This window comes from Limulus polyphemus, unplaced genomic scaffold (genome assembly GCF_000517525.1).
Source record: "Limulus polyphemus unplaced genomic scaffold, Limulus_polyphemus-2.1.2 Scaffold447, whole genome shotgun sequence".
NCBI classification, from domain to species: domain Eukaryota; kingdom Metazoa; phylum Arthropoda; class Merostomata; order Xiphosura; family Limulidae; genus Limulus; species Limulus polyphemus.
The window spans coordinates 141,681-153,996 of record NW_013666057.1 but is presented as its reverse complement, the minus strand read 5'-3'; the positions used below and the strand labels follow the sequence as shown (position 1 = coordinate 153,996).

The window sequence follows — 12,316 nt, the reverse complement described above, 5'->3', positions numbered from 1 at the left end:
TAATGAAATTCTGAAGGTTTGATAAATGGCTTTTTTTTATTCCATAAAAGTTACAATATTTCAAACATCATTACTAATAATACATTAAAATGTTTAAGGTCCTAATTAAACTACTAAAAACCATCCATCAAATAGCTTTAAGGATAAATAGGTAAATGGAAACATGAGATATGCAAAACACTTTGACAAAAATATTTTAAGTAACTAAATCATTTTATGTTACATTACTCTGATTATTAACTGAGTTTATTTCAAAAATATCTTAGACCAAAAGATAAGGGTAAGAATACATGTCAAATGACTTTCATGTTATCTCACCCATGAGAAATATTCTAAACTTCAAACAAGGTTTTGTGCATCTAAGGAAAGGAATCATTATATAAGTGTATTTTTCAAGCAAGAAAACTTTACAGACAAATAATTCTAGTTACTGTGTTACAAAAATATTTCCACTTTGCTTCTCTTCAGAACAATTGGTAATGAAGGAACTTCTAAGGTATCAGTTACACTGTCATTACCACTTAAAAGTAGTTTTGAAACATGATAATAGTGTTTCCCTAGGAATGCAGACTAGCAAATCAAGGAACAAGTTATTGACATAGGTTTTTCTCCATACATTTTTTTGATTACAAGGTTTTCCTTGGTTTGAGCCAGATTTCTGTCCTTGTCTTTTGTGTTTTCACAAACAAATAACTTTGTAAAAACATATACATAAACATGCACGCACATGAAATCTCCATAGGAAGATTCACAAGATATTGGAAACAGTCACCAAGTATCCATAAATGGTTTTCTAGTAAAATTAGATACAATAATATACACAACAGTTTCTGCTGGTTGATTCTCAAACATAGGAAACTTCACCAAAAAGGCCTCTAGAATCTTCAAAAGATTACTTCATAAACTGTTGCTTTCTTATCTCCAGACCCTGTGACTATATACTTATCATCAGAAGAGATGTCACAGCTCAGCACAGAAGAAACCTCTTTAGACTGTAAAAATAAGAAAGTCTGGTAAGAAATGGTGAAACACAGCTTAAACCATAATGGTAGGAATTTAATTCAGAAAATAAACTGCAAATGTAAGGAGAGAAATGTGTTGTTTAAATATGTCACAAACTTGTGATATTTATCTACAAAGCAGAACAGTTACTTAGATCGTTGTAAGTATGTGATTTAGGGATCTTGTGAACTGTTACTTCGTGAGTACATATCACCATGGTAGGTTATACCACTTTAACAATTTTTTTTAAGGAATGGTAATACTATATATAATTTTACTTCAAAGAAGAAAAGGATGAAAATAGACTGAATAAATAAGTAAATAAACAGTAAAAGACTAGGAATGAAAACTCGCATACATATAAATATTTGCACAGAAAACAATTACCTCCAATAACATGCTCTTGTATTCCTCTACTTATATTACAATTTGATTCTCTTAGACATTAAAATTAAAAACAAAAATACTTGCATCTTGCAAGTACTATGTAGAGGAAGTGACTATGATTACTGACATTTTTTATCATAATATTCTTGCAAGAATATTAAAAGTAATCTATGACAGCTGTTTTATCCAACTGTATTTCATTCCAAGACATTAAGCATCCAAACTTTACCAATTTCTCTGTTACTGTTGGACCAGAGTTGCACACAACTACAACACTTACTGATCTATCTACACATATTGCACCAAGCTTTGTCAATAGCAGGAAACCTAACTGTGGAGGAGCAATTTGACCCCCCCCCCCCAGAAGGTTAGAATAACCTAACAATAAAGTACCAGTTTTATGCTTTTTATTGTGTGTGCTGTGTAATCAAATGCAAAGCCACATATTGCATTTTCACTTTAGAAAAGTCCAAGAGTTTTCATAAAAATTTCTTCCCTCAACCCAATTTAAATCTCAAAGGGTGTTGCTGGTCAGTAGTAATATATATGTTTTCTTTAATAAATTAAAATAACTGTATAACTACACAGACCTATTTCTAATTACAACTACTGGTTTTTCATTTCTATTTTCTAGTTAATCACTCACCTGAAAAATGCTAGCCCCATAAGGTGTAATCCAGGCATTTAAAAGATTATCCTTGCCTGTGCTGACAAACCATTTCCCACAAGAAGCAAACTTTAAGGACAACACACAACTTTCATGTAGATGTAGCTGGTATTTATCAGGTTTGGAACAGTGTAAGACCTCCACGTTACTGTTTTCCATACTATATAAATGAACAGAGTGATGACGATGATGCCCATTCATACAATAGTGATTCTTAAATTCAGCCATCTTGTCAAAAAATTAATATACAATATTGGTTCAAAAAGTAAAAATACTATAACTGGGTTTTTAAGTTTACAACATAGTCACAAAAATCTTAGCTCATCCCTCAAACATTCAAGAAATGATGTGTATTTATTTCTATTTAATACTTTAAAATAATTAAGCACTGAAATAATTTCCTTGTTTTTTAACACAGTAAAAAGTTGTACATAACTTATGGTAATGACATATACATTTGTTTATTATCTAAAGTTAAGAATATAAAATTAAACTTGGATAAATAAAAAATAATTCATATGGTATTAGCAAACTTCTTAATATTTTGTTTCACTACACAATAATATTAGAATCTATGGTTGTCCAAAGTCTTTGTTCTTTATATAAAGCATCTTGATCCATAGCAAACTGTAAGTCTTATATTCAATTCTCAAACAGTGTTACAGCTTTTTCCTCCTATCTGGTTACTTACTGTGTTAGCCTGACTATGAGATTGATATTGAAACAATAAGAAATAAAACATCTAAATAACTACCAAATAGCTTAAAGTAGTACAAAAAAAAAATCATCATGAAGTCTCAATACATCCCACTCACAATCAGAAAAAATATTTTCACTTTTGCTTTAGAATTATACAATTTTTTAATACTGAAATTAGAAATACATACCACATTTCAAAAGTACTCCTATAAAAAGGAGCTATTCAGAACACAAGATACAACTTTTACCCGTTGTTCTAACAACAGCCTTGATAATGGATGCAGAATGCATTCGAAACGCGTCGGCCAACTCATCACTAACTACAACTTTTACCCGTTGTTCTAACAACGTTAAGACGGCTTATCGACTTCTTGAGAAGAATTCTAAGAAGAAAGTAAACCTACAGACATCGGTCTTGTTTAACAAAATCTGCCTACAAGAAAATCTGTCACCAAAGTATACCAATATATATATATATATATAATGAAAGACAGAAATAAGAAATCCTACAACATGCATTTTCTTAACATCATAAATGAATCTTTCAATGAAATGACATTAATATAGTTTTAGTGCTTGATATTGTCTATACAATAATGCCTTACCCTACAGCAAGCCAGTCTCCAGTAGGACAGTAACCAAGGGAAAATATTTGAGATGTAAAGTCATGTTGCTGAAGTTGTCGCCCCTGTGAGAAGAAAAATTATCTTTCTGTATAAACACACACACACTTTATACTTCAATAATAATTTCACAATATGAAAATAATTAATGTTTCATGTAATATAAGGATGAAAATACTATGTGAAAGAAAAGTTATAGTGGAACACTGAGTAAAACTGAAACACAAACTACAAGTATGCCCTTATACTTGTATGCTTGTTTTGTTTTTTATTCATTGTTTCTTCATTAATAAGAAAGTAAAACAATGAAATACCCATATGTGCAAGTGGGGCACATTCTTAATTTAGTGCACTGCATTGTTATAATTTACTGCAGAGATAGAACAAAAGTTCTGTTAACAAATAAAGCTGTACTTGACTGGGTAAGTGATGGCATTGTGTTAGTGTTACAACTGGAAATGTCATTGGCACAAAAGAAGTAATGTAAATCACATATGTAGCTGGTATCACTGCAGAAGTAACATGTTCAAAAGTGCATGTATAGCTTTCTGAGCATTTGGGGTCATTGGATGTAGAATGTGTTGCCCAGAAGAACTCAGAACAGTAACGTAGTGACATACTGATAGAGTTTGATCATGTGTTTGTAGGACCAGGTGGCCCACTGGGTTTAAACAACGATCATGCACAATCACATGGATACCAGTGATGCACATCCAATGAAAACGACTGCCACACAAATGTTACTGGAGTACCAAGGATGTTGCTAGTGTTAAGACTAAAGAATGTAATAATACAACCTTTGGTTAATGCTTGGTCATTTCCAGTGACAGTTTTAAGAGAGAAAGATGTAACTTCTAGGTCCTGCGTGGACTTTAGGCAGGTGACCACTGACATGCTTTGATGACTTTTCTTTGCCTTATTAGATGGAAAAAATGTCTGGAGAGCATCCACTGGTTCAATAAGCTACATCTAGCTTCTGGTTACAAGATGATAAAAGTAACCTAAGACTGCTTTCAGCATTTGTGAGGTACTATGAATTTTGCAACTTGCAATTTAGAGTATATAATGCACCCACTACCTTTTTAGAGGCTGATGGAGAATTACAATGGAAGAGATGTCTAATCTATGCAAGCAACATTTTAGTTTTTGGTTACTTTTTGCCTAACTCCTAAAAAAATATAAAAATGATATTTCAGTGTACCAGAGATGCAGTCTTAAAGGTAAGACCAAAAAAGTTGATGTATGTTAAAGTTGAGTTTTTTGGTCACATAACTAGCAAAAATGTAGTTTGCATGATCTTGCAAAGCTTACAGTGGTCAGAGACTGGCCCCAGTCTGAGATATAATGAGAAGCTTGCAGACTTCTTGGTTTTGATTTGTACTATCTCTAAGACAATCATGCATGTGACTAAATGAGTGAGCTATCTGCTGTATCCATTGAGGGGAATCAAACCTCGGATTCTAGCACTGTAAGTCCATAAACTCACCACTGGTGAATTGTCTGAATGGAAGCAAGCATTCCAGTTTCTAAAGCATGTTTTGGCCAAAGCCCCGGTGTTCACTTATCCTCATCAAGATTCTCCATTGATTCTGCATACTAATGCCAGTTTTTTCACAGTTACTGGACAATATCAAATAAGTAAGTGCATAAAAAAACCACAATACAATTCAATCACAATTACTAAATACCAAACCATCCAACAGAGGGAGGGAAAAAAATTACAGTATCCCCTGTGAATGTAGATTCTAATACATTGAAGAAAGAAAAATAAGAATAACAAAAGTTAGGATTCAGGAATTTAATAGGCATACATAATAGACTTGGTAATGTTGATTTGTCCACAAAAGCCCATCATGGCATGGAAGAAGACCACATGATAAATCGGAATAATAGGACAAGAACCACACAAGAAAATAAAAAACAAAAGAAGCCTTCTATCTCCTCCTAATTGATAAAACACTCAGTCAGCCTAGCACAGAAGTTAGTAAAACCTGGATACTCTTTTTGAAGACGGCAGCAGACTAGAAGCCAAAACATAGGATAATACTGCATATTCATACAATGCAGTAAATTTGAGAAAAAAAAATTGTGAAAATGTTTTAAGTGGATTACAATTCTTTATTTAATTATCATACCCCTTTATAGGATTTGTTATATTTTCCTGTTGTATACTTTAAATATAAGATACCATATTACCTTCCAAATTTAAGGTATTTTTTTTAGTTTTGTCTGTCAATATGCAATAAAAATAAACAAAAATATATTTATGTAAGCTGTGATACTGCAACAGAAATACTATGCCCATCCTTACTTTAACATTTGTCCTGTCTAAAAATGAAACAATCTAACTGAAAAGCAAGCTTAGAAATAGACCAACAGAATTCTGCACATTTTTTAGGTAGGCCTAGTTGGCTCAGTGGTACAATTGAATGTTGTACTACTAAAAATTTGTAATTCAATCCATGCAGAGAGCACAATACAGATAGCCCATTATGCAACTTGGGTTGGGTATGGCCTAGTGGTTAGTATCTTGGAATGTGAATCTTAAAGGCCATCGTTTAAGCCCCATTTCCAATCAAATGCACTCTGTACTTTGAGGATGTAGGTGAATTATAAACAATGGTCAAATCTTATCCTACTATTCAGTCAAACAAAAGTATCTCAAGAATTAGTGTTAGTGCTATTGACTAGCTAGTTGCCTTCCCTCTAATCTGTCACTTCAAAATTCTGGATTGGCTAAACACAGACAACCTTTTGTGAATAGCTTATAAAGAATATTGAGTTTTAACTTTGTGCTTGATTATTAAATTTACAGAATGATGTTATGGTTGTCTTTACAATTGTCTTATGATCTAAAATTTAACAAAAACAACTTTGTAATTTTTAATTACATTCAAGCAAAATCACAGGAAAAAAGTTTTGTTTTTTATTTACCCAAAGAAATTAGAAAAGAAGAATGAAAAATGACTTACTGAGAGTAATACCTGATGCTCATATTATATGAGAAGAAAAGTATTACCAAGGCAACTACAAGTGTGAGCTATATTAAAAGTTTGAATATACAAATCAGCAAGATGTGTTAAGAATGGGGATATCCCTTGTACTTATTGGCATTGGAATACAAAAGAAAATTAATCACACTGAGATACCATGACCTTCCAGAATGAGACCTACAACAAGTCATACTTCAGCCACAGTAGGTGAAGTGCAGAATTTTTTAACAGGTGCAAATCCACAAAAACAAGATCAGTATTAAAAACTGTCCACATGCCCCAAGCAACAGTATGCAACATGTGGAAACAAGACTAAAAGGGTGTAGTTCCACAAAATAAGACTTCCAGGCATACTTCCCATTCAACTGCCACATACCTCAAGTTACCAGATGCAATGTCTATGTATATTTATGTGATTAGAATGTTGAAATGAGTGCTGGGAAACCATCATCCTCAAATACTAGATGAGTTATGGAAAACATGCAGAGAATGCTTTAGACATGATAGCCTTATGCCACATACTTTTGCAATGGACACTGTAATGCAAAACTATTGTACAGATGCACATTCATCAGATAAGGCACAACTGGATGTAGTGACACGGACTGTAATTACATGGTGAAGCTCCAAAATAATTTTAATGCAATGTACTCAATCTCTGTATAGTCCACAGGTTAAAAATAATTATGATGTCTAAAGCTATTTTAAACTCACCTCCCTAAGATCCCAGGAACGGACGGTATTATCTAATCCTCCTGTCCAAAGCTTGGTCCCATCACTGGATATATCTATACAACTAGCACCATCTGTGTGTCCCTGAAACTGTCTGTAAAAATTATGTTAGATATCTTTAATACACATTCAAACAGGTTTTTAAGTTATTGCCTATAATTACAAATGATTGTAACAATTTTAATATGTTCATCAATACATCTATTACATGCTAACTAATAAAAAACACAAACATACAAATAAAAAATCAAATATGTGAGCTAAGTATAAGATCCATTTTGAAAAAACCTACCTAACAAGTTTTTCATTATGAAGATCCCATACTGCAATGTTTCCATCACTACAGCAGCTAAAACAGACTTTAGAGTCTGGACTGATAGCAAGAGCATAACAAGCAGGAGCACTGGATGTCAGTTCTGCCTTGATACGAGGTGTTGGCTACATATAAAAAAACAGAAATTTTGTAATATAGTGTGATTAGTTGAAAACCATTTCATACGTTAATGTTGTTGTCAAGGTTTTTGATATTATTACTGTTTCCAATAACAGTTCACCCATCCTCAACATTAAAATGCATGTCCTGTTATAATTATCATTTTTTGTCTAATGTTATCACTTTTAATAAAATATTTTGCCCTCACATTAACGATTTTATTAAATAATAATCTGTACAATGCTATGATAAAAACAAGATAGAAAAAATATATATATACAACAATAGTGCACTTACAACCATCCACCTTCCATTCAGAAAAAAAATTGGAAAGAGAAAACAAATGAGTCAAATTCCATGATTCTAAGATAATACTATGTTTAAAGGTAAATAAATATATATGCAAACATCTATTGACTAGTAGATAAGCCTGACCTTTGCATTTTACCATAGCCTTAGACAATTTATTTGACTCATCCTCGACTTCAAGAGTTTGGAACCTAAAAGATGATATCATGTAGACTGAAGAGCTACTTTGGGACTCTGGCCCTAGATATCATCTTACAGCAGTTTCTATGTCAACCACCACCCAGATATAATATTTTCACCTCCTGCAGGATTCACTGCATAGTTCCATAATTGGAGAGGTGCTGTACAACAGCAGTGCACTAGCCACAAATCATCCTGCTCATTCGATGGAATCACAAGATCCCCAATTCCAATAAGGTGTTCCAGGCATTAAAGAAAAAGTACAAGAAGAAGAAGTTAGGTCTCTTTCTCTTCCAAGCTTTCTTGGGAAACCAGTGGGATTATTGCCAGTAACTGCACGAAAAGAGAAGGGACCATTATCACCTTACCAGTGATTACATTGAAAACCATTCCCAAATAAATGACAGTGAGAGATATGAAACAATGGTTTCAACACTGTTAGGCTCAGGAAGTTGAGTGAATAGAGGTATAGACTTTGTGCCAAAGGTCTCTTGACTAATGACATGGAAGGAGTAGTACTGGGAACTGCCAATTGGCTACTTAAAACTGCCAGTTGAGACAGGAGGTATCATTTCTTAAGAAGGATATGCAGGGAGCTGGAAAGGTCCTATGGAAAAGCTTTACTGAAAGATGACAATCTTTGGAAGATCTCAGTAGTATTCTGTTATCTTATTGGAAAAGAAACATAACTCTGTTTCAGGAAAGTCTCTTGCCAGTGTTGTAAACCACCGGTTTAGTACTCACCTCACCACATCTGTCTACAAAATAAAAAGTTAGATAGTGATTGTCACTATAAATGTATTATGTTATTCATACCTCATGTTGCATTCAATTTTCCTTTTGCTCTAATATATTAATTAGATTTGTATCATTTTCAGTGACTAATTTTGTATTAAACTTTGTTAAAATTTTCTAAGATTATCTTGATATTTGATTTGATGATTATTTTAAAATTGTATTGAGTTTATCTAATATTTCTTCTGTTTGGTATCTATTATAATTGAGTTTTAATTACTTTTGCTATTTTTGAGTTTATTCTGTATTATATTTAATTCACCATAATTGTTATTATAAAGTTTATATTTGATTTTTTATAACTTTTATTCAATATCTGTAATAATAATATTATCTTTACATTTTATTTTGTTTAGTTTTTGATTTGGCTTGTTTCATTTAATTGTAGTTTTAATTGGCTGATAAAGGAACCCTTATATGTTTTATAAGGTTACCTTTTGTCATATACATTTATGTATCATGGTGTTTTGGGTGTAGTATAAAGAACTGGTTAAAGGAAGTTAAGAACTTTTTAGTTACTTCTAATTTGGCCTCTTAATATTTAATTTTTAAGTTTCAAATCTAGGTAGACCTTGAGATAAGGAAGAGGGAATAGTTGTCACAGTTGAAAGAGCTGTTAATTTCAACCTTCTGTAACTAGAAAGAATATATCTATATTTAGGTATATTTGGATATATTCTTATAAATTTTCAAGCCGATTTTCTACATGTATTTAATGACTTGTAAACCAGATGCAGAAAATTCATAAGCGTTTGCTAATTCCCTAGCTTAGTCAAAGGTTACATAACACACAAGGCTTATAGTTCCTTGGCCCTATTTCTGTGTTATGCCATTTTGAAGTGAAGTCATACTCATTTGAAGGAGTGTCACAGAGACACGAACAAGTTAGCATGAGTTGAGAAAGATCAAGTAACACACTGTGTAATTTTGGTAAGAATAAAGAATGTTTTATGCCATCATTTATGTTTCTCAATTTTCCCTTTGCTGCTCATGTTGATTTTATCCTCAGCATAACATTTCTGGAACTTATTGTATTGTGAGATTTTGATACTTTTCTATTGAAAACCATAATGAAATTAAACTGCATAGATGGCCAACAAGTGCCTATCCACTGACATGAATCCGTCAGTTAAGCAGACAGACAATTTATGTTGGGCTGTTAGCTAACTAAACAGACTGAGTAGATAATAAACTGAGCCCAGAGAAAAATGAAACTGGTAGTGACTTTGATGGTAAATCACAGCATTATTCTGAGAGTTGTTGAGTTTGGATGTTGGAAAAGAGGAATAACTCGGTTCCAGAAGTTCCTTGTAAGTGTTATAAGCCACTGAGTCAGGACTCACCCCACCCAACTTCTTCACAAAAATTATCATTGTTATTCTTCTATACCAGGTTCTTTGTTTCAAATTTTGTTCAAGAGAAGCTGTGTGATGTACCTTCTCATATAGGCTGTCATCAGACATTGACTAGATTTAAGTCATGTATCACCATCCCATCATTGATGGATACATTATGGTATATATCCCAAAACACATTACCATCATCCTAAAGGAAGAAGTCTTATAAGTTGGGAGGACAGATAACTAGAATTAGTTGTATCGCTGCCCATTTCTGAAAGTTTAGGTCATTAGATGAGAGAATGAGAGTAAAGAAAACAGAGAAGGATAGTTGTAGGTAATCTCACAGAAAAATATCAAGAAACAGATACTTTTGACCAGTGAGATACTCAACTTAACTGGATCTTCAAAAATGCTTTGTTGTGTTTCCATTCTGTAAGTGTTTTTTTTTTTATTGGGTAAGTTTTAATGATATGCATTACATTTTTTACAGTTTTGCACAATTCATTCTTAGCTGAAAGCTTCCAAAGAATGTTCCACAACAAAGAAAACTGGATAGGTGATTCATAACTGTCACAAGCTTCATGAATGACATTAGAAGAAATGAAGAAATGAAAGAAAATTACATCACTCTAATATTTTATTACCAGCAAATACAAAAAAATTCTCCTTATAAAACTGAGAGAAAGAATGAAAACAGGTTTTGAGGATAACACACATATTTACTCATAGTATATGTAATGTATTAACTATGTAATAATCATTTTGAATATACACTTACACATACATGTGGACAGACCCCAAAATAATTACATCAAACAAAAAATTCTAAGAGAAAGCAGTGGGTTAAGTGGGGTCACAAACACCATAGTACTCATGATACACATCTGTATGAACTACAATATTACACTAATCACTAATTCTATATGCAGAGAAAGACAAAAAATAAAAAAAACTGCTTTCTTTATCTCCTTTAAGTATTACAGTCTATTAGTCTTTAAAAATATCAAGATATTTATTTATGTCTTAACATATTGATACTAGTAATTTCAAACAAACAAACATATTTAAGTAAAATTTCATAAAAAACTGGAAAATTTATACTTACAGAACCTAGATCCCAAACACAAATGGTGCTGGCCTCTCCACCTACAATTAATGTTCGCCCATCTGGAAGTAGCTTGCATGAACGAATGTAATTGTCTCGTTGCTGGGATGTAAAAATTAAGAATGTATAATTCTAAAAACATTAACTAAAAATGGATGAAAATAAGCTCTTCAATACTGTCATAATCAGTTTATCCAATGAATCATATAATGAATTAATGAACTGGGCTTTTGCAACATAATTAAATACAATTCAAGTCTATCCAATGAATCATCTAGCCAGAATGAGATTCTATATTTATTTTTTTTTAACTAGCATTTTGAGCATATGTTAATGAAGTCAGCTTATGATAAAACAAAATGATTGCTATTGCTAAGTTAAATTTATTTCAGCATTTTTAACTTACCAAACAGTCAAGCTGAGACACTGGACTTTTACTACCAGGTTGACTAATATCCCAAACTTTCACACAACCCTGTAAGGAAATGAACATAATGAATTGCTGTTAAAAAGAAATCAGAACAATATAACATTATTGAGAATATTCTCAAGTATTACTGTTTTAACTTCATTTCAGGGTTAACACACAATACAATAACTTTGTTTTTTGTTAAAACAACTATATAAAACACAAACATAACATTCTACTACAAAACCTGAAATCACAAACCTTTCCTCCAGTATAGACGTATTTTGTAGGACTACTAATTGTCACTGCACATACTACCTCGCCATGACCTAGGGTGTTAATCTGCCGTGCATGGCGTGGTATTCCTGGACCAATCAGAGCATCAGGAGGAAATGGTACTGGCTGCATCTGTCCATCTGCACTCACATGGAATGAGTAAGCCCTGTTCAGAAGATTGATTAGGTATGGCTATATTAAGAATAATACACTAACATATACACCTGGAAAAAAGTTAAGCACCCCCGTGTTTTTTTCAAGTGATTCAGATTCGACGTTCTTGTGACTGATTATAAATTACCATTCAATCTAAACGTGTTTATCAAATGAAATTATGCATTATTGGGCACAAGAAAACAAGATTAT

General features: G+C 32.4%; 1 protein-coding gene across 6 annotated transcripts in view; it reads right to left on the bottom strand.

The window, feature by feature from the left end:
* The window catches only part of LOC106458335 (transducin-like enhancer protein 4), a 139,197-nt gene continuing 126,881 nt past the window's right edge, over positions 1 to 12,316 (bottom strand). For 2 of the 6 annotated variants that reach the window (XM_022384518.1, XM_022384521.1), the window contains 8 exons: positions 11,936 to 12,116; positions 11,672 to 11,740; positions 11,266 to 11,367; positions 7,396 to 7,541; positions 7,086 to 7,197; positions 3,361 to 3,443; positions 2,036 to 2,216; positions 2 to 992 (listed from right to left, as the gene is read on the bottom strand). In XM_022384518.1, coding sequence (XP_022240226.1) covers positions 885 to 992; positions 2,036 to 2,216; positions 3,361 to 3,443; positions 7,086 to 7,197; positions 7,396 to 7,541; positions 11,266 to 11,367; positions 11,672 to 11,740; positions 11,936 to 12,116 — 982 coding nt within the window. In that variant the 3' untranslated portion in view covers positions 2 to 884. Of the gene's footprint in view, positions 993 to 2,035; positions 2,217 to 3,360; positions 3,444 to 7,085; positions 7,198 to 7,395; positions 7,542 to 11,265; positions 11,368 to 11,671; positions 11,741 to 11,935; positions 12,117 to 12,316 lie in introns of all 6 variants that reach the window. The other 4 variants (XM_022384517.1, XM_022384519.1, XM_022384520.1 and 1 more) reach the window with 3 other exon arrangements.